The 23601-nt window shown below is 37.7% G+C and overlaps 1 protein-coding gene across 8 annotated transcripts in view; it reads right to left on the bottom strand.

The window, feature by feature from the left end:
• Window positions 1-23601, bottom strand: part of gria4a (glutamate receptor, ionotropic, AMPA 4a) — a 150237-nt gene that overhangs the window by 33750 nt on the left and 92886 nt on the right. For all 8 annotated transcript variants that reach the window (XR_002919762.2, XM_036215073.1, XM_024276788.2 and 5 more), the window contains exons 11-13: window positions 21814-22020; window positions 13445-13660; window positions 11359-11519 (exon numbers count right to left, since the gene is read on the bottom strand). Coding sequence is in view for 7 of the 8 variants with exons in the window: in XM_036215073.1 (XP_036070966.1) it covers window positions 11359-11519; window positions 13445-13660; window positions 21814-22020 (584 nt within the window). In the remaining variant the exon portion in view is untranslated. The remainder of the gene's footprint in view (window positions 1-11358; window positions 11520-13444; window positions 13661-21813; window positions 22021-23601) is intronic.

Consider the following 23601-nt stretch of genomic DNA (forward strand, 5'->3'; position numbering starts at 1 on the left):
GTATGCAAAAGAAAAAGGTGAAATTGTGATACACACTGTAAATCAATCTTATGGCAGCTTGAAGAATTTAACACATTAAATTGAGCATTTTACGCATTTCACCAATCAGATGGGCCTCTTTTATGCTGGATACCCGCCTCTTATGTAGATGAGGGTCAAAAAGAGTAAAGATGAAGTTATGTTGACTATTTTAATAACAGTGTTTCAGTGAAATGGAAATGATGTATTAGTTGTTTTTTTTTGTTAACCTCTCACAAGTCATATTGCAAAAATCACACACTGCAAGTTTGCCCTCATTTTGTGTAGCCCTATACTACTGTACCACTACTATATCTACTTTATTATATCAGTATAAAAAGAGTACATGCAACTCAACTATCTCGGATGTTCAAATGAACTTTTTTGGGAGCATCTCAAGAATATCTGAGTATGACTCGTTACAGTCAAATTAGCTACAGTTTTTTGGTGCTAAATTCAACTGTTTACACATTCATTTAACACAGTTTAACATGAATAGAAAGCAAGTTTAAGCCAAAAATAGGTTATTTGTGTTTTAAACTGAGGTCACTGGGGAACTGATTTACTCTAGAATGTAGAGCTGTCAGACACACACAAATTTGCCATTTTTTCAGGCTTTTGTTATGGAAATCTTTGGTCGTAATTACTGTGATTCTGAATGATAAATCTGCACCAGTCTGTGTGTAAAATGTTTGCAGCGGATGCTTTTATGCAACAGATGAATAATTCTATAGACGGTCGTGTATCATCTATGATAGCCAACAGATTGCCTCTCTGATTCTCTGTGTGAAAGATTAATGATGTGCCTTACACTTACACCCCCCCACTGCCATGAACCCGCCAGCCCCCACACCACAAATGCTTTGATGTGTCTGGGTGTGTTTGAGAGGAATTCCTTTTCTTCCTGTCTTTTTTCAACCAGACTTTAACAATTTCTGATTTTCTTTTTTAGAGTTTCAGACTCCCGACTGTTCACAGGAACACTTTTCTTTTTGGCGATTTTCTTTCCTAAAGAACATCTTGAATTTAAAAACAAAAATTGGCAAAAGTAAACTTTTGGGTTTCCTTTGGCAACGATAGTCTCTTGAAATATTTCTAAAACTGTATGTTCATATATCATATTGTTTTGGTTCAGCTTAAGCTAATGACTTGTATTAAATTTTCACAATATTAGGGTAAAAAAGGTTGTTCAAAATCTAAAAACTTTAAAATCAACATTTTTTCTCCAAGGAGCTTCCAAATGATGTTTGACGAGTTAGGAGGCGATAGATTGAAATCCCAAGGAGGAGTTTAATTTTGTAGTATGTACTAAAGGGGATTTTTATGGGAAAATTCAAGATGGTAGCCTCTTCCCGATGTCAAAAGTAAAAAAACTTCGACTATGATTGTAGAGGTGATATGATGGCACGTGTGGGAAATTTCATGAAGGTGAAACATTTTTCTTTTCAAATATTGTATGAATATTGCACAATTTTCACATTTTTGCCCCAAAATGGCCATCAGGCCATATGTCCTGTGGCCATCCCATAATAATTTAAAAACATCCTTTTTGAGATCTCCGACACATGCTTTGGTTTCATTAGTGGGTTTGAAAATATTTATTTTAAGCCCCAAAAGACATTTTTTATGGGTTTTCCTGCTTTGATGTCATTATTTTTGTTGTGTCTTAAATTCGTCCTCACCAGGTTCTATATGTCTATAAGTTTGGTGAGTATGTGGCGGGTAATAATAGCATAAAAGGCACATTTTCTAAAAGCTATTTGACTCCATTGACCAAGAACAGATAGATTTAATATTGCTACATAAGCATTTCATGAGCCACTAAAAGGAAAGATGAGCTGCTGAAATATGTTCATAGCATAATTTATATAAAAGAACGAGTCAATCAGTTTGATCGGCTTCTAATCATTGACCTTGAGACTGATCGGTCAGCGATAGCTTTTCACTGCAGCTGCCTAACTCACTCCATTAGCTGAAACTGCTGCTAGCATTAACTATTCAACACCCACCCTCAGCCTTTTGCTCAATACTTTCACATGACACCCAAACACACACCTACACACACAAGTATTTGCCAAAAGCCCCCTTTCCACTCACACACACAAGCACAGAGAGCTGTAATTTCAGACGCTTATTGACGGAGACATATCCAGTCCCAACGAGATGTTCACTGCCGATCAGCTAACCCCTCCTCCACCTCCTCCTGCTCCCCGTCTGTCTCACCTCCCTATTTTTTTTTCTTTTTTCTAAGCCCATGTAAGGTGACTGGACTGTCTATCATATTTTGTGTTGTGACTGGGCCAATCACCAACATTAGGAAGGGAGATGCTGCTGGAGGAAGACATGACAGTTGGGTTGTGCGGTTGTCTCATCAAGGTCACTCCAAAAATGTGTATGTGTGTGTGTGTGGGGGGGGGGGTAAATTTGTTCCTGTCTCCTGTCAGATGTTACCTTGGCCTGAGCGTAAAGGCAAGAAACACAAGTCAGGATGTTTACAAGAAGATAGATAGATAGATAGATAGATAGATAGATAGATAGATAGATAGATAGATAGATAGATAGAGAGATAGAACATGTGTTCATGTAAAGACAGAGAGGTGAAAGGGTTTGTGTTATACTGTGTCTTGCAGACTGCAGAGAAGACTGCAGCACAGAGGGAGGGATCCTCGCTGAATACCAATGGACCTGATAGCTGCTCAATACACTCTGTGTCTTGACCCCTCCCACCACCACCACACACACACACTTAAACACAGAGCGTACACAGTATTTCTGTACCACAAACGTTTAAAACGCACAGTCCTCTGAGGCTTCTAAAGGTTTTAACACAACAGGCAGGCATCTAGAAATGCATTAAATCTGTTTGCAGGCAAATTTCTTCCAGTAAAGTGTTCCTCCCCACAATGTATTCTCTTTTAATTTAATAATAAATGTCAGTCAATAAAGAAAGACCCACTTCAATCCTCTGTTGAACTGTTTTTAAAGTGTTCCCAGTGGTCTTTTAATTAAGATGATGCTGTAAAATAAACAAAATAAAAATGGTCACTTTCTCGTACATAGTTTCTGCAGAGCAGAAGTAGTTCTCTATCATTTCCCCTCTGAGTTGGCTTGAAGCAAACTCCTTCCATTCCTATCACCCATTACTGAGAGCTCTCTGTTTACACACTCTCCTGCTAGCTTACAGCCCCTCAAACCCCCAACTTACTGATGCAACAAAAGTGCTGAGTGATATTGGAACTACTCAGCCGTACAGTTTTGAACCAGATACCAGCTCGGATGAGGAAAACAAAGACGTCAGAATGGAGCGGAGCAGGGAGCTTGTTGGCTGCCAATTGTAGATTTTACTTGAGAACCACAATCTTTTTCAAACACCATTTGCTGATTCACAATGATTTGAATGAGAAATGCTCAGATATTAAATTTTAAGCTTTATTTCTTTCAGATATGCCCTCCAGAAAGACAAAAATGTGACAAGAACTCATTCAAAATTGGACTGGATCTTTAGGAAACAAGTCTTCAATCGGCCACATTTACCTTGAAGCTTTAAAGTAATCTAAAGTATTTGACAGTACTTGACTAAACTGTTAAAAGTGACATCACAAAAATACCAACACAAAACATCAAAGCTATAAAAGCTCAACAACAGACAGCGATGCCATCAGGTGGCAGAGAAAGTATCGTATTAGCTGTTGGATAATTACCTATTTTTTTAAGCTGTAACTAAAGGGATCATTCTATACTGTGTGAGCTCAGATTTCTGACGCTGGAGGGAGTATCTTGTTTTACTGTGATCAGCTGTTTTAAAAAATACTTACGTCATCCAGTTGGTTTAGTCTTACAGACATTTATTTTGTTACGACCTTGCCGCATTTTCAAACGTTTTATGATCTCCAAATTCAAAAAAGCAAAAGTTTTCTTTTTTTTAATACACATTTTTTGTGTTATGTAGTTAAAAGCAGGTACATCATCACAGTCGGTTCTTTAATAGATGACTCACAAAGCTCTAATTGATTGGAAATATGAAGACAAACATTATGATGATGGTGTGAATTGAGTTAAAATTGTGGCATCATCTGCTCGCAGGTGGAAGGGACTTGGGAGACTAAATTAAATCTGCTGAAGAGATAGACAAATGACATGCCACTATGACATGCATGACATGTCTCCTTTTTAAAGGCCATCATTTCTGCTATGTCAGACTGGATCATTCATCACAGTAATTCATTACACAAAGTCTGGTTCCCAGATTTATCTTCTTTCATCAGTAGATCAGATGACACATTCTTTCCTTATTATTTCTTAATTTCTTCTTCTTTATACTTAATTAAAAGTTCTAGTTGCTGTGGGAGTAAAATGAGTTTTTGTTTTTATCTTCCAACTTGTATTAAAGTGGATTTTAAGAAAGGTAAAAGGGTACGGAGGAGGTCCTTTAGTGAGGGGGAGTGTTAGCATCCTAGATGACATCGTTTTAGTGTCTGCATAGAGATTTCAGGAGTGAGATGCTTTGTTTTCTTGTGAGGGAGGTACAACCTAACATTATGACACTTCCTTAAAAACACGCACAAATTAAACAATAAAGTAGATGTCCTACACCTTCTCTCTCTATTGTCATCCTGATTACAGTCTGGACTCTTAAGGTGAATGTTTAAAAGGCCTAAAGGTATAATCAAATGCACTCAAATTTTAAGGGGAGGTGTGTTTTGGAGATCACCTCATTGGACCTCATGAAAACGGAACATACCATTGTCGTGCATGTGGTGAGTGCATTGTGAAGGATTCTTAAGGCTAATGGAAGTTGCACACATTTATGACTTACAGGTGACGATGGCGTGTCCTTACTCTACACTTTAGTTGCTGGCAAAAACATTAGTCACAGCTGACCTTTTGGCTAGATATGGGCTGTCTGCAGATGAAAAAATGCAAGAGGACCTGGCTGCAGCTGCAGACATCAACAGGAACCAGAAGTCCTCAACCAGAAGTTCCCCCATATTGTTAAAAAAAAAAAAAATATATATATATATATATATATTTCAACTTGTGGACCTAACATATATGTTTTTTCTTATTTTAAGCTTTAATAAAAGTTATATATTTTTTTACAATTCTGCACAATTTTTTAATTTTGTAAGTTGTATAATTTCTGCTTCCCGCTGATCATATCAGGCGCCATCTTGTCTGCAGTCAGGTCCCTCTCAAAAACTGGGTAAACCTGTACGGGACAAGCAAGGAGCACACACTTATCACATGAAAACCACTTTTGAGATCCTTAAGCAGTTTGAAAAAATGAAAAATCTCCAACTTCACCCTTACTTATCCATACCTGTTATATACTGTAAGTGGTGACTACGACCTGTTGCCAGCAGCATGCCCGTAGATAAAAAATGTGCAGTTTGTCCCTACGGACTTGCCAAACTGACTATCAGTCAGTCAGTTTATCATGGCACAGGTGTCGAACTCCAGCCCTGGAGGGTCGGAGTCCTACATGTTCTCCAACCAAGCGGTCATAGAATCTTCTAAGTGGCTAAACACACCTGATCCAGGTAATCAGTAGCAGATAAGGCAGGGTTTCTGGAAAACTAGTAGGTCCTTGACACCCCTGTTGTCAGGGAAGAGAATCAGGATCCGGAATGGCAGTGAAGGAAAACCAGTTGCAGACCAAAACAAACCACATCACACATCTCCATTCATATAAGCCATCTTTATACTTTCTGTTATCCTGCTCAGAGTCATGTGGGACTGGAGTTTACTTCACAGTTGACCACCCATCTGTCTATAGGTCAGTGACAGGATGTAACATATGTGTGGTTATTTGCATGAATAGGAGTTAATATTGTTGAGCACAGTGTTTTTTGAAGTACAAACATCCACTGATTTACTTTATCCTGAAACATCCTTTTACTGATAAATTCCCTGTCCCTCCTCTCAACGTGCCCAAACCGTCACACTCTGGCTTCTCTGGCCTTCTCTCTGAGACATCCAACATGAGCTGTCTTCTCTGATCAAGGCCCTTTTAGCCATGCGGGTAACCGGGCAGCAGCCATGGGACATGAGAAGAGTGAGGGTCCTGGATACTTTAAACGTTTTCAAATTGATCAGAGACGTCTGGTTTTCACAGAACAGACTTGTGTTAAGATTGTCTTCATCAGTCTGTAATCCTCTTGTTCTGACAACTCCCCAGAACACCCCCAAGCGCTCCGCAGTGCGTTTTCATTTTATTACGAGAGGAAATGGAGAAAGGAAATCAAAGCATCAGCCATACTTTGTTCAGGTATTGCAGTCGAGACCAGAAGCGCATGAAACAGAGTGATTTATTTGTTACACTGCTTCTCAGTTGATGTTTATTAATATTTTAGGGGAAAATGTAATTTTGGTCTGTTTTATGATAACTCAAAGTTTTCATTTATTGGAGTTTACAATCACTTAATAAAATATCTGTTCATTTGATTCATTCCTGATTCTTTCCATCCTGGTCACTCCCTAGGAGAACCTCAACATCTTCATCTCTGATGCCTCCAGTTCCGCCTCCTGTCTCTTTCTTAGAGTTCCTAAAACTGGGATAGGCAACTCCAGGACTCGAGGGCTGCAGTGTCTGCATGATTTCCAAATATCTAAATCCTACTGTTTCTAGCCAATTAGAACATTCCAGAGCAGGAAATGGTGGAAGACATGCAGGAATGCGGCCCTCGAGGTCTGGAGTTCCCTATCCCTGCTCTAAACCAATAACATGGCTGCTCTCACCACAGTCTTCTACACCTTTCCTTTCTCTCTTGATGACACTTTTAGGTCACACATACTAACCATTCCATTCCAACCTGTCTGCATATGCCGCTCTACCTCTTTCTACACAAAGTCCTCCACTTTCTTCTCCTCTGCTCTGTAAGCTATGATCCTATATTGTTGTTGTCAACTAATAAGACATAGGAAAGGGACCATGAGACAAATTCAGGTAAATTATTCAGATAAAATGTAATCTAAATATTTGAACAGATAACAAATGATGTAATATTTAGTTATTTCTATTATCTTAATATGTCTTTGTGTGTAATTGTATCTAGAATAGCAATGTTGTTATATTATTCTCCAAAACATAAACTTTTCTACCCACAATTTAGGAAAGGTAATTGGGGTGAGAAAAACACAAGTTTTTCATCCTCGTACTCCCTTTCAAGATATTCATATTATATGTATTGTTTATGCATAACATCTGTTAAATAATTGTACACAAGCTTGAAATAAATCACACAAATCAAATACAAATATTGTATCATCCTGTAAACAGTTTATGATGTGGAGGACTTTACTTTTACTTTACGTTACTACTATACTCACTTTGTTGTACAAAACAAACTTTGTTACAAATGAGTGTTGAGTAAACATATTTTTTGTGTTGTTCCTAAAAATTAAAAACAATGTTCCAGCTCCTGGTATTTTACCAATTACTGTCACAGGTAAAACCAATACTTCATGAAATATTTGACCTGTACTGTATTGTGCACCAGAGCATTACTGATAATCTAAAGATAACAAATACGTACAAAGTAGGAAAGAAAACAGAAAATCCATACATAAGTCAGCTGTATCCAGACAGTGAGTATACGTGTTTTCATCACAAAACTACAGCAGACGAGGGAACTTCAATATTACGTGTTTCAGCTTCCATTGGCCTGAGCTTCTCCCTGCTGTCAGACGCAGTGAGGCTCATTGACAGGGACAGGTTAGCAGTCCATCAAACCCAGACAAACCTCACAGTTCAAATTGCATTGAAGCAACCTGTCTCATATAAAAATTAAAGTAGATCAAAGCAAAGAGAGGGAAAACTATAAAGGCAAAAGACAGAAATCTCCTTGTAAGAATGTAATCTGGCATTTATGAGTACAGTGATGGAGGCCAATAAAGGAGTTGTGCTGCTATTGAAAGTGGCAGGTTCTGGTGATTTATACAGTCAGCATGAGATTGATGTGAGGCATCACATGATTACTTTGACAGTTGGAGCTTATGTGTATAACCTGTAAGTGACTGGGAGGTCTGTTGGATCTGTACTAAAGTGCACAGCGGCATTTTTCTTGTTCTTTTTCCTGCTTGCGTGTGCAAAAAGTGACAATGTTAAGCGTTTGTGTTTTCATGTATTCATCCTACATGTCAGTGTGAATGTGTGTGTGTGTTTGCAGCTGTTTAAATGTTTCCTATTTTATGCGAGAAAGTGGAATTGGCCTGTCACTCACCAGGGAGAAGACAGGAGATAGAGACGACAGGTGTTGGCGCTGTTAAATGGATGAAGTAAAAAAAATCTTAGAGGAGGAAAAGAGCAAAAAAGCAAAAAAAAAAAAAAGAAATGATCTTAAAAACAAAGAGATGTTAATGATGATGGAACCAATTTGAGAAATTTATAGTATAAACAAACCATAATGGAAGGTCTTCAGAAAAAAAATCATTACACAATGCATTCATTTGTTTATTGTTTTTGTTTGGAATTTAAAATTTTGACTTATCTATATCATCAAGAGTTTCAGAAATAAATCTCGGGGGCGAAAAGTGATCAAGTTTAATTTGCTGAACAGAATAAAGTCACATATGATTCGGTCAAATGTTCATTATTTTGACTTTAAATCACTCCAGATGAAGAGTCTCACTTATATCAAACTTAAACCCTAAGTTTATATCCTATTGCACTGTTAAGGTTGTGGGCACATAACATAAGATGGCATTAGAACCATTTCTCCCTTATTCAGCACCATGGACAGCACCATTAGGCTGTTAGACAATGATAGAGTCATGCACAAACATAAGTCAGTGGATCAATGGGTCGGACAGATTAGATTAACACAAACAGCCTCACGCTCCTGATATTCCATTAAGAAAAAGAAGCCCTGAAGCTTTTGGGAGAGTAGTAAATTTAAACCAGTCATCCATCCATTTTCTTCTTGCATTAACTGTTTGTTTTTCTTTTCTTTCTTTTTTCAGTGACTCAGAACAGCTGGGGCCAATCAGCTGATTGGAGAGCTGTCACCTTTTTCCGTGAGACATGATGGATGCAGATCATTTTTTTAAGAATAAACTTGCATATCTGTTAACAGGGCCTTCTGCTGCTTCATATTTCCCACGCCTAGTTTCTTAGAAAGTGGTTCTTGTTGCGACTTGTCCCGCTGTGTGCAGCTAACTAGGTTGGGTTCGTAACAGTAAGGGAAAAAAAAACAAAAAACAAGAATTTTATTTCTAAGAGCACTATTTATGAACAGATGTAAAGCTACACTAATATTTTTACTCACAACTAATAGCATTAAAAAGGCCCCCACCATGTATGGCAACTTTCTTTTAAAACTAACAACAAATAAAAAAATATTTTTTTTTTAAATTCAATTATATAGTTGTGCAATTATTGTGTGAGTATTTTTTTCTGTTAACCAAGCTATAGCATAAGCAAACCTTCAGAAGCAGTAAAAGAAATCATTCTCTTACCAGTTTCACCACTTTACCTGAACTATACTCCAAACTTATTAACAATGTTGTCATTTCACAAAACCTGCAGCTTCAAGCCGACTGCTCAGTCAAGGGACTTTGTCTCCACCTCCTTTCTGCTACAGTCAGACTCAGCTAAGATTCAATAAAATTGAACAGGAACTTCATTTGTTTTGTCATTTGTATTTCAGTAACATTTTTTTTTATTTCTTGATAAATGTGGTTGTTTAGATAAGTGAAATACTGTACAGACAGGAGGAATACAAGAAGACCTCAAGATCAGAGGCAGTTTGAGGGTCAGGTGTGGTGCTGCAGTCTGGAAACAGCATGTCTCAAGGGTAGCAGTGCATCCAGAGTTCAAATATCTGAACTTTGGTGAAGAATTTGTGTCGTGTCAACCAATCAGGGATCCAGTTTTGGCCAATGATGTGATCAGCTGATGGAATCCAAGCCAATCTGATAATTCGTTCTTTAACTTTATGACATGTTTCTTATTTACATTGAGAAAATAATAAAAAAAGTCCTATCATTTTATTCCAATTTTAATGTTTTCCTTCATCAAACTAAAACGGGACAGCAAGTCATCAAACTGGGTCACAGAAAGACAGAAGTATCGCTAAAAAAAATCGATCTTTAATGCATTGACTGTATATGAGCTACATAGATAGACACCCGATATTTCCATGTAGTGATGAGGCTAAAGATTTTTGACAGTAGCTCCTCCCACATGCGTCAAGATCATCATCAGTTTATTAATGTTTTTTTGGACAAACGTTGAGCAGTGAATTTGCTTTGAATCAACACAGATTTGGCAGAAAAAGAGTTTGATGAGTGAAACACGCTCGGTGTTTGAGAGAACTGCTATTTAAATCATACTTTAATTATTTATTCCAACATTTTACATGTTTATTAGGAATATATTATTTTTTATATCATTTATTTATTTTTTCCTTTTTTCAATGTAATAAGGACAAAGGCCTAGACTTAAACTAAATTCTTTATTGTAAATTCTTTATTTTTAATGGATGAAAACTGACTTTGTTACCTTTTTTGCTTAAAAAATACAGAATAAAGACATGTAAAAAAAAAGGTGTTGACCCCATTTCCCAAAGCATTATTAGTTACTCCGGCAAAATAAATAACTACATAAAACTGATGTTGAGAACATTGTTCGATTATGTATTTAAAACTGAACACCTTTGAAACAAATCTAAATCAGTCTGTCTTTGAGACACCTCTCACTCTGTTTCACTTCAGTTACACCTTTCTCTGCAGATCACATGTTCACAAGTTCTTGCTTCACACATGCTTCATCATCTGCCAAACCTCTCTTTGTTATGCTGTGACGTGCTGCACCTTCTGTTCTTACATTTGCTTCCTAAAGGTCTAGAAGAAGCGCACTATAAATAATTTACGGCGTGCATTCTCAGGTTATCAATTATAAAATGCCATATTCTTATAAATATTCTAAAAATACACCTGGACTCTGCCTCTTCCTCTGCACATTAAAAATTAATGTCCACCTAGCAAAAAGCTACACATTCCACAAACCAGACCCTGGTGGACATGTCTTCTGGATTGTGTGCAGGTGTTTACACTTTTAAGCATTTTTTGTTTGCACGTGTGAGCATGTTTTTGCATTTATTGTGCTTCTAGTTGTGTCCACATTGTGGTGTCTTGACATCAGTGAAAAGCCAGGAAAGTGCCAAGAGAGAGGAATCACATAGTCAACACCTTGAACCAGCGTAGGTTATCACAACAACATGCCACCGCAGACACATTTTGCACACAAATGGTGCATTTGGCCTCCAATAATATCAGTCTGATGCATGTGTGCACTTAAGTGCACTTTGACTGTCAAATACATCTTTTCTTCCTGCTCACCGTGGGGAGATGTCACAGCCCTGCTGCATGAAGGCTCCCAGAGAGAACCACAGGGAGTTGAAGATGCCAAACTCATTGGGAGGCTGATCGGTGGGGCCCGGCTCTGTGGCACCCTCCTCTGGTTCCTCGGCGTGCCACTCGTAAGGACTGAAGCGACTCACCTGGGAAATCAAAGGAGCACGATCCGTTAGAGGACTGTTGACAAAAACTAGAGCTTTTCTCCCGGTCTGACTGATCCACAGCTGACCGGATCCAAGTAGGTGTAACTAAACCATCTGTGTGCAGATGTTTTAAGTTATTAGTCAACAATTGTTACTCTAGTATAAAATGCCATTCAAAAAAAGGTGAACAGTACAATAGGATATTTACAGCAATACTTTTTCAATAATAATAATAATAAAAAAATCTCGGTAAGAGTTGGATTAAACCATTGAATGTATCTGAGAACTGGACCGAGTGAGTGTGACATCACCCATGGACTTACTTTTAGCTCCAACCAAATGGGGTCAATTAAGCCACCATTTATTTTTGCAATTTTTGTTGCCGCCATGTTGTCAGTAAGCAGTGATCGATCCATGTCTGTCTGAGTCTGGGTCACTCATTCCAGTTCTCATTTACAGTCGATAGATTTAACACCTTTGTGGGTAAAAACTGTTTTCTTTCATTTTCTAACACTGTAATGTCATTACAAGAGCTATGCTAAAAAAATAGCATTTTTGTAGTTTTCTTTAATTATTATTATTACCCATTCACATGTGCATAAAAAGCTGGTTGTGAAAAGTTTCATCACACTCTCACATCATTATACGTAGATGTGAACTAAAACTGCCTCGGGGTGTAAAAGTTTCAGAGCATCCATTTGTGCTCAGCTCAGACAGAGCCTTTCACGTTTTGACTTCAGTATAGATTGTTTTTGGTTTAGATTTGCTCACAAGTTATTGTTCCGAACACAGGACCTAATTTTGACCAAACTGTTCAATAAAACAACTTTCTCACAAACTCAGGAGTCAGTTCAGACTGTGTGAGTCCTCCGGCTACAAACAAGTCGTAATCATCTCCCCTCCAATCATCTAGTAGATCTGTGGTTATTTTAGCTCCCTGGGCATCGAATGCTTTAAAAAAAAAAAAAAATTCTCAGCTATTTACTCCCAGAAAGACTAAAAGCAGTTTTCAAAGCTTCTATTTGACTTATAAAAATGCATGCACTTCTATTAAAATCCAACAGATTTGATTTACCAGAAGCTCAACTAAATTAGGAAAAAATAATTGAATGGATTAAAAAATATTTAACAAATGATCAAAAATTAGTTTACCTCAAGAGCACTGGACCAAATCAGTGTATCCCTTAAGAAACAGATAAAGGGTACAAATCTCTCCTCTTTTTTTATCTCTTAAATGGCTAACTCCGCCCACTGGGCGTTTCCCAATGTGGATCAGCTGTCTGAGTCATGCAGGGTCTGATTCCAATTGGTTTATCAGATGGTTAATAGGAGCTGCAGTTGTGTGTCTGCAGAAAAGCATTAGGTAGAGGTCAAAACGTCACTAAAAGTTACAACATTTAGGTAAAAAAATTATTTCAGGCTTATAAAAATGCACACTATTACAATACAAGTCCCATTAGTTGTCACACACGTAGTTATGTGACACTTGTTCTCTGCATTTTACCCATCCTCTGGGGGAGTGGTGAGCTGCAGACACAGCGTCAATCGGGAACCATTTAGTGGTTTAATGCTGAGTGTCAAGCAGAGAGGCAATGGGTCCCATTTTTAGTGTATTTGGAGACTTCCAGTCTCCTAACCCTTTAACACCTGAGGTGTTGCCAGTGACGCTTAAACACAAAATACTGTAATCTTTCAACGTTAACTGGATCAATGTAATTCCAGCAGATTTTGAAGGAGAAAAGCGGCTCGATGAGCCGCTTTTCTCCTTCAAAATCTGCTGGAATTACATTGAAAAATTACAGTAAATCAAAGAACAAAAACACTGGAGTTCCGGTTAAATAGTTAAACTGTTTTCTAACCATATTAAAAGATTGCGTTTATTGACTAGAGTTTCTAATAATCTGCTGTATGTCAGGATAACTTACCAAAAACAGGACGACACTGACTCCAATGTAAGCAAACACTATGCACATCCAAATCTCATAAGCTAGCGGGTCCAGGAAGGAGAAGACACCTGGTTTAGACTTCTGCGGCTTCTTGATCATGATGGAGATTCCAAGAGACATGAAGGGCTTAGAGAAGTCGATCACTTCCTCCCTTACCAGAGTGATAGTCAACGGAGCCACAGCAATTTCTGCTTTCTGAAAAAAAAAAGAGGGAAGTGAGGAAAGTTTAGGTCACTGGCATTTTAATAATATGACACAGATGAACAAAGGGTAATAAGTGCTAAAAAAATAAAAAATAAATCACAGAGAAACACCGGTATCGCTGCTACAACAGCGACAGGTTAAAAGAGAAAGCAGAAGGACAGAGGAGAAATTCATACAGAACACCGGCCTGCATGACAGTTACTCAAGCAGAATACAAATTAATGAGCTAACGCTCGTGCACGCCTTCAGTCTGCGGAACAGCAACAAACGTCAGCGCTTCTGAGCACGTGCATGCATCCGAACATCTGCCATTGTAGCTGAAAAACGTACAATAATTAGTGATGTACAAATTAGTTCCAGCTCAAACAACTGCCGACAGTTATTTAAAAGGGTTTATTCAAATGATCAGTCAGCGCTTTGACTTTCTGGAAGTGGGAAAAAAAGATCTTTAATTCATCGACAAAACTGGTGATGGTACTTTTGTTATTTCAGATATACATATTTATACATCTACTAATGCGTTTGCTGATAAATATTAATTAGTTTGGTTGCTATCTGCATTATCTATCATAAAAAGGATTAGATTTTGTGTGAAATGAACATGTATGTAAGTAAGAAGAAAAGGTGATTAAGATAAAGTATGAAATTTTGTTACAAACAAAACTGTATTTATGTTTTAAAAGCTCCATTAAAGCCACTATATGACGTTTTCATATCCAGTAATTTCTTATGATCAAACCTGTCCAAAGTTAAATTCTAAATCATTTCTCAATTAAAATTTTCTTTTATTAAGCATATCTAAATATTAGTTATAAAATATTTGAATACAGAGGGTTTCTAAGGGGGATTCTTTCACATACTAAGTCCAGTTCTCATACCCACCAGTCCACAGAGGACTTTCATCATGACGTCATTCACAAGAACTTTTGACCCGGTTTCCCCAAATCCAATTCTGTCATCCAGCATGGCAGAATGACACTGAGCTAAAACGGCTGTGATAAGCATTTCCACCCACTCCAAACAGCACTGAAAGCCCAAGCGGCAATTTCAGGATTTGAAGAAACTGAGAGAAGTGCATACACGCACACACGGATCAGCGCCTCTTCAAGCATCATATCTTTGAGCAGGTAAAGAAAAAACTTCCATTTGAAAGCAAATGATCTGTTCCAAACCCTCTAACATCACTGAGCTAGAAAAATGAAAATGAGCAAAGAGTAATACATCACAAAGAAAAAAAAGTATAGTGGGGGAGTGGCCTTTTTACATATGTGCAACCTATAGACTCACTTCCATTGATAGCTTTTGGTCATGTGACTCACAGATATTATTTCAGTATACAGACTTACACCATAGATATGCAAAATCATGGCAAAAAAATATGTTTCCCTTTATTTCTGATATTTTTGACAATTTTATGAAAAAAAATTTGGAGGGGAAACTTTAAGTTTAAGATTTCTGCCCCTATATTTGGCAGAACATTTCCAGTCTCTTCAAGTAACCAACAGATCTGGGCTTCACTTAGACTCTGATTTAATGTGGTCCAAAATATCTCATTAAATGTCTCAAATATTTATCCTGTCAGTTGAAGTTTCTGGTAGATTCTCCACCCCAGCTGTCTTCATTCCACTGAATTATCCTCAGTGCATTTACAGCTATGTCCGAATTCCTTCCCTACTCGCTATATAGTGCTCTATATAGTGTTGTAGTGCTGTCTGAATCTATCTACAATTCAAAAATTGGGCGCGCGAGAGGGCTGCACGGTGGCGCAGTGGTTAGCGCTCTTGCCTCACAGCGAGAAGGCCCCGGTTCGAATCCCGGCTGGGACCTTTCTGTGTGGAGTTTGCATGTTCTCCCCGTGCATGCGTGGGTTTTCACCGGGGACTCCGGCTTCCTCCCACCATCCAAAAACATGCTTCACAGGTTAATTGGTGACTCTAAATTGTCCCTAGGTGTGAATGTGAGAGTGAATGGGTGTGTGATTGAGGCCCTGTGACAGACTGGCGACCTGTCCAGGGTGAACCCCGCCTTCGCCCATCAGTAGCCGGGATAGGCTCCGGCACCCCCGCGACCCCGAAAGGGAAGAAGCGGTCAGGAAGATGAATGAATGAATGAATGAATGAATGAATGAGCGCGCGAGAAATTTTCCCCAAAGTCTTTATGAAAAATGTGCGTGCGTCGATGCTCACTACATTAGCAAATATAGACCACAATGCATTGCAGTTGAACAATTTTTACAAAAAAAAAAAAAAAACATGCTTAAATGTAATTTTTTAACAAACTATCCACATTTTCATCATCGCAACATAGTGGAGTGAAATTGTTGATCCGGCATATCCGGCATTTAGCAAAATGAAAGAGAAGTAGTGAACACGGTGTCCAAATTGTTTTTAAAATCCAGGGCACCATATATTTAGTTCCGCACTATGAAGTTTTTTAGTAGTAAGGGATTAGGGTCGGTATAGGGTGGGTGAGTGTCTGGTTTTCTGTCATGATGGGCACACAAATTGAAATGTATTTGTAGCTACCTCAAGTTTTATTTCCTGAAGGTTTCAGTTTGAGATACTAAATATTATTTAATGCTCTCAGCCTCTTTCTGTTACATTTATTGAAAGAATTATAGGACTCGTCCAGATTTACTGTCTGCAAAACAATCTGAAACAGTTTTCAGCAGCATATTAAGTTTGATAGCAGCGTGGCTTTTATGTGATGTAAAGAACACCTTGATCTGACTGTGGAGCGGAGGGAATGTGTTCAACGCAGAGACAAATGACTCGTCTGCATCGCAGACAGATGGGCTAGTCTGAGTTTAGCAGATGCCAGAAGAACGTTATCTGCTTGATTGCATTATGCCGGATGGGAAGCTTGATGGAGGAATGGAGATGGCATGAGTCTGTTTTCTGAGTGTATGGCTCAAGCTCGGCATTCACACTCATTGTGCTTCAGCCTACAAAGACAAATGTGTATATAGAACCATTTGACTGTAGGAGGTTTTTTTTTTTATTAATATAATTTATCCATGATGAACTTCATTTTATTTAACCACCAGTGAGGAAAAAAAAGAACCCTTTGACTTCCAGTCTGTGCACCAGTTCATCAAACAAAGATGGTTGGATAAAATTAGTACAGACTGACTGAAAAACAAAAATTAGACTAATTGGACACAAATTTGAAATTCTCTCTATTTTGGAGTTTTGGTCTCCAGCTGGTCCACACGCTGCTGCTCATGTTCTAGTTGGAGTTTAAAATGGGACCACATCTCCCCCATCCTGGTTTCCCTTCACTAGCAGTCTGTGAATTTTATAGTTTTATTTAAAGATTATTTGCAAGACCGAAGTGAAGGAACACGTTACCACTAAGCAATGTCCAAATTTTTAAAAAACGTCTTAAAAACTATTTTTAAAGCCAGACTTTTGCAACAGAAGGAGACATTTCTCTTCTGGTTTCTACCGTATACCCCTTTATTCATGGAGGTTATAGGGACTGGAAACATCCGCAAATGTGTCTGCTTCTGAGCCTCTGGGAGTAGGGATACGCCTCAGCACTGGACCACCTCCTTCGGACACAAAAGTTTCATACAAGCGTGTTGAGTTATTAGAGCCATGTGACTAAAAATCAGTGTTTAAGTGTGAATACGTGAAACGCGAATAAGCGGGAGAACACTGTATACACAAACATTGAAAAAATCATCAATCCAAGCGTTTTTCCGCATTAGAAATTACACCTTAGCTAAAATACTTACTGTTTTATTAATAATAATAACAAAAGTATATGTTTGAAATAAGTAGACTTGATCCTTCCTTTTGTAACGACCGCCCAGTATTTGCCACCCTAAGACTGTATTAATGTATGTGCTTTTATTAGTGTTATTACTTGACTATCTCATATATTTTACATTTACTTTTCTATTTTACATTTACTATTTTAATTTTAACTGTTTTTTAAAAAAAATTTTGGTACAGCTCCTTGTCTGACTTTGGTCACGTTAAGGCACCATAAAAATAAGCACAATTTGATTTGAACACTTTTTTATAGATAAATCCTAAATGGGGCTTTCAAAAAAAAAAAGAAAAATCTACAACGACATTAGAAGGGAGTTTTTATATTTCAAACAATCAAACTTCTAGAAACCCCACGGGTTTTTTTTTATGAGTTAGCAAACGTGTCCAACCTTGTTGTTAATGCAGTGGCTACAGATCTAAACTCTACATAAACAGCAATCCCTAGTTTACTACTGTAAATCTAGAAATATGTAAATGCATTTATTCTGGACTGTATACTGTAGGCTTTATGAACGGTGAGCGTTTTTGTTTGTTTTTAAAAAAGCCACCTTAGTACTGTTTTCAGCTACCTTTAGGGTAAGAAGGTCAGATGAGAAAAACTGAAGTTCCAGTCATTTTTCCGTCAGAGGATTACAGTAACAAACATGTTTGAATTTGCTTATTTGTTTTTTGTTTACTAGTTGTTGATATATATTAAGGCAGGTTGAAGAGAAAGTTCAAGAGTCTGTAAACAGCCTTTGGAAACGGTCAGAGTTGATTACACGGTCAGATCTTTTGAGCCATCCCAAAACTGCCGTCCAAAATGTGATTAATATCTGGCAGGAGCTGAACAGATGTGTTGGTGACCTTTCGGCAGAGTCACACTTGTCACACTGTGAAGACGCTGACGGGAGGACACATCCGTGTTTTTGAGTAACCCAGCCCATGCGTGGCCTTCTCACAAATCAATGTGGTGTTAAAGAAAAGGACAGTCGACGTTTGACTCTTTTGCCTCTTTTTGCAACTTTGTTAAATTGGAAATGTTAAAGCAGTTTGGACAGTTTTAGATTTGTTTTGTTCAATGAACCACTATAAATTAAAAAAAAGAAAATTGGAGTTAGCAGATTAACCAAGTCAATGAAAAGAAAATTACATTGTAAATAAGCATTTTATGATATAACAAACTAGGATTTTTTAAAGAAATTTCACTAAGTTACACAAAATTTCATATTATTCTAGATTTCTGCTAAGTGGCAAAAAAAATCCGTGCACTTTTTAAATTACTTTAGGATTAAACATTTTATGAACAATAATGTCACATAAACCTGTGACTCCTAAAAAGTCACTTTTTTGTGACTAAAGTTTAAAAAAAAACATTCAAAACATGGCTACGTATTACAGTGAAATGGTTGGGAGGTAATTAATAGAATGATCTTGTCAAAGTAACTTTTAGGCTACTTTGGATGTCCATAAACAAAATAAAGACATTTGTCCATAAATTCAAAATTAATTAGGGTTACAAAACCAGCAGAGATAGTAGTTATAGTCCAATCTTTTTGTTTTTCTTTCCACACAAAAGTGAACACCAGATGATAAGGCAAACTGTCAATGAATAGTCAATTTTTAACTCATCAGTCAGACTTTACTGTGTTAAGCTAACTCACAACCTTGTTAGTAACACGTTAAAAAAACAAAACACGGTCTAGCACCGCTACATGTTAGCCACATTAGCCTTTCTACAACACCTGTAACTCCCAACCTTGTTTGTAACATGTAAACAAAAAAGGACTGATGCCACTAACTAAATGCTATTGTGACTACGCTAACTCCAAACCTTGTTAGTAACATGTTAACAAAACAAAACATGGTCTGACACTGTTAGCCACATTGGCATTTTTGCAAATATCTGTAACTCCCAGCCTTGTTGTAGCATGTAAAAAAAATAGACCACTAAAACAAACATTACTGTAAAAAGAAACACAGTCTGACACTGCTACAAGTTAGCCAGATTAGCTTATTTACAATACCTGCACTCCCAACCTTGTTAGTAACCAAAAAAAAAAAATTGGTCTGGCAGGCCGCTACACATTAGCCACATTCGCATATTGCATATTAACAACACTCCCAACCTTGTTTGCAACATGTAAAATAAACCCAGGCTATGTCCGAATTCCCCCCTCTTTAATATGTAGTGCATTATATAGTCCGTTCACCATGTCCTAATACTGTCTGAATCTACTAATTCCAAAATCGAGTGCACTAGAAAATTCCCAGAAGTTCAATGCTCACTCCATTAGCAAATATAGACCACAATGCATTGCAGTTGAACAATTTAGAGCAAAAAAACATGTTTAAATGTTATTTTTGAATAAACCAACCACATTTTCACCATCAGCACACAGTGGAGTCATAATTTAACGTCATGAAATGATCGTATTGATTCGGTTTTCACTTAGTGAAATCAGTGACGTCATACCCGGCGTTTAGAAAAATCAAAGAAAAGTAGTGAGCATTGTGTCCGAAATATCTTTAAAAAATTAGGGTTTTTAAGTGTGCCTTATAGTGTGTAAAATACAGTATGTGTAAAATAGGACTGCATGGTGTCGTATAGTGGTTAGTCTTTGTCTCAAAGCGAGAGGGCCTTCCGCGTGGAGTTTCCATGTTCTCCTTGTGCATTTGTGGATTTTCTCCAGGAACTCTAGTTTGCTCCTACAGTTCAAAAATAGACTACCTAAATTAATTGGTTAGGGTCTCGTTAGCCTAACAGTAGCTGGGTTGGCTAATGTGACCCCAAAAAGGATTGAGCTGTTTTTGAAGACGGGTGGATGGTTGGATGTATAAAATCATCTGGTGAGTGCAATCAACTGCTGAAATGTTTGATATTGATTTCTGCAACTTTTAAAAGAGGCGCAGCAAAGACCGATTTTTGTGCCCTTAGTGTCAATACTACCCCCATTCCTTCTGCTGCACACATGAATTCAAAGACACTTTTTTGAGTTGTCGCCACATGGAGAATTAAACCATTGATCCTATTGGTCATTTCTTGCATGACTGCATATTAGCAATCAGATGAATGGACAGGTACATTCTTTACCTGTCAACAGAGTGCATAACTATATGGTTATTCGCTCAGAGCAAAACTAAAGCTACACAAAGGAACAAAATGATGTGCTCTAGAAATCACATTCTGCAAAAGCAACACTAAAAAATCTAACCATAAGTAATAAAAGTAATTTGAAAAGCACACAAAAAGACAATATCAAATGCAGGGCACAATTTACTGTGCACTTGAGATGTCATTTGAGAGGAATGTGAGAGTTGGGGGGCAATTCAAAAGCGATTAGTCAAAGCAGCGGTTCTGCCGTGTCACCTTCCACTGCGGTTTCTGGAGGATAATAGATTCAGTCACCGTTCTGGAGCTACCTTGCAGCTTTCGCTGCACCTCAAGGAGAAGACTGACGTTGTCTTCTGCATGTCAATACAGGTTTGCAGTCAGGAAGCAATGTGAAATCTCAAAGTGTCAGAACCAGAATTAGTGAATTTGACGCATTCCTCTGATTAAACCAAACAGTTCCTGACACAGCATCTCTGCTGAGAAGGAACCTGGTAACCAAGGCGATTCAGGAGCTTGCATCATGAGGGCTATTCTCAGCATTTCTAAGATCTCTTCTTACAATCATCAGGTAACATGAAACATGTGCATTTCACATACATTAAATGGTACTTCCTGTGTACTTACTCTCCTCTCATCAATTATAAATATCGTGAAAAATGCAATAAAAACACAGTACTATGTAAATGTACATTTCCATGTTCATCACGAGTACTACTGAACATATTTAAACTTATTAATTAAATAGAACGTAAATTCTAGGAACTACTACTTTGATGGTAATTCCTGTTTACCAACTATTTTTTGGACTATTTTTTACACATGGTGTACACCATGAAATCATGAAAAGGTTAACAATTCAAGGAACTTCATTTGTACGTTGTCTTTACATGTGGTAAGTACGACAAGAGACACAATAACTCAACATGGAAATACCCAGTAGATACTATGTAAAAACCTAGTAGGTACAATATAAGTACAAAGTAGGTAGCCTACCAAAAAAGTATGTACACACGAATACAGCAATCATGTGTGTACAACCTGGTGTGTACGACAAAAGTACCACGTGATTGGCACTTAAATACCATGCAAGTACCCAATTGGTAAGGCAAAAGTACCATGTGATTACCACTTAAACACACTGCAAGTCCCCTCTCGGTAAGACAAAATTAGCATGTGATTACTAAATACCATGTAAGTACCTGGTATGTACAACAAAAGTATCTACATTAAGAACAGCCTTGCTGGGATTTCCAACAACACTGCACCCTTACCCCGTAGACGAGCTCTCCGACCATGCCGTTCCATATCTTTGTCTCTGGATCTCTGGCTCCGTATTTCCCATCTGGCACAATGGAGATCTTGTATTTAATTCCGATGTGTTTGGCAATCTCTGAAGCCAAGTCCACACAGTATCCCTCATACTGATCGTTGCCTTCGTAAAGCTCCCAGTTTTTCTTCAGCATCACATATGGACCCTCCTACAAGACCAGCATAGGGGAAGAAACACAGCTGTTTGGATAAACATCAAAGCATCGTAGAGCCAGCAGTCCTGTTCTTCACAGCGCACCAGGGATTTTTGACAGAAATTGTAATAAAGGTCAAAGAAATATATTTAAAATTAGTGAATATTACAGCTTTGAATAATACAGAATTATTAAGTCACTAAAGACCCACTCCGATCATCTGTTGATCTATTGTAAAAGCGTTGCTAGTGGTCTTTCATTTATGAATGTCGTTTTAAGTAAAAAATCAAAAACTTGTATCGTTATCAAGAACAAACTTTATGCAGAGCAGCAGTAGAAATTCGCCTCTGAGTGACTGATGATGGGGAGCAACTCCACCCCCTCTTCCCGTCACTCGGAGGCTCTCTTTAGACAGGCTCTTATGCTAGATTGAAGCCCCTCATGCCCCCAACCTAACATCAGCGATGCTACAAAAATCAATCCAAAGGTACAGTTTAAGCCAGATGCCAGTTCGGACGATGAAAATGAGCAGAAATAGCATCTTTTTCAAACTGCAGTTTGTTGTCAGTTCTTGATTCACAACAATTTGAATGAGGACATACTCAGAAATGTGGTGTTAAGATTATTTTTCCTAATATACGTCTTGTATCTTCAGAAAAATGCAGAAAAAACATGTTAAAAACACCCAAAAACCATTATTTTTATTGGAGTGGGTCTTTAAGAAATGATAAAGAATTGATTTTATACAAGAAGATCAAAAAGCAAAAGCTGGAAAAATATTTTGGACTTTACTGGACATTTGATTTATTGCACAAACAGGATAAACATTTCACATAACTTTGGGTTAAACAACAACAAACAAAGCTTAAGATCCTAAGATTTAATAAGGCTATTTGATGCTAAATTCACATCTCAACTTTTTAACTTTCAATTTATTCCTCATCAGACACAGAACACAATGTTTGACTAAGAAACACAGAAGTGAAGAAGAGGGAGGAAAAGGGATGGATGCTACTTTAGGAAAGTGAGGTTAAAACGAGGAAACATTGGGAACATGCAGATAAAAAGAGAATAAAAGAGGAAAATACACATACTAAAGCATGTAAGAGATGATGACGGATAAAGACGCACACATGGCTTTGTGAGTGACAGGCCCTCCTTTCAGTGAGTTATGGGATTATGCATGAAGAAGCTCAGTCTGTAATCCAACTCAACACAAGGCTATTAAACTCTTCTCAAGTACAGTACTTTTTAATCAAAGACTAATCTCTTCTAATTAATCAAACAGGTCTTTTCTACCATTCTGCAGCCCGAAGCTGTGGAACACTTTACACACTTAATGAAATACAGTCGAGAACGCTCCCATTCCGCACTCTCCCAAATCACTTCACATTCAAAACAAGCAAGACTTTAATCAAGGAGGATTTGAACACTGACACATTTCAGAGAGGGTCAAACGAGCGATCAAATCAAAATGACAAGAATCTAAGAGTTTAATAGAGCAATTCAAAAAAATGAAAAATACATTTCCAACAAGTGCAGCTCATCAGCAGTCAGGAGGTTTAGCCGAAGCAATTTTACAATGTCGCAAAAATA

Source organism: Oryzias melastigma, linkage group LG13 (genome assembly GCF_002922805.2).
Source record: "Oryzias melastigma strain HK-1 linkage group LG13, ASM292280v2, whole genome shotgun sequence".
NCBI lineage: Eukaryota > Metazoa > Chordata > Actinopteri > Beloniformes > Adrianichthyidae > Oryzias > Oryzias melastigma.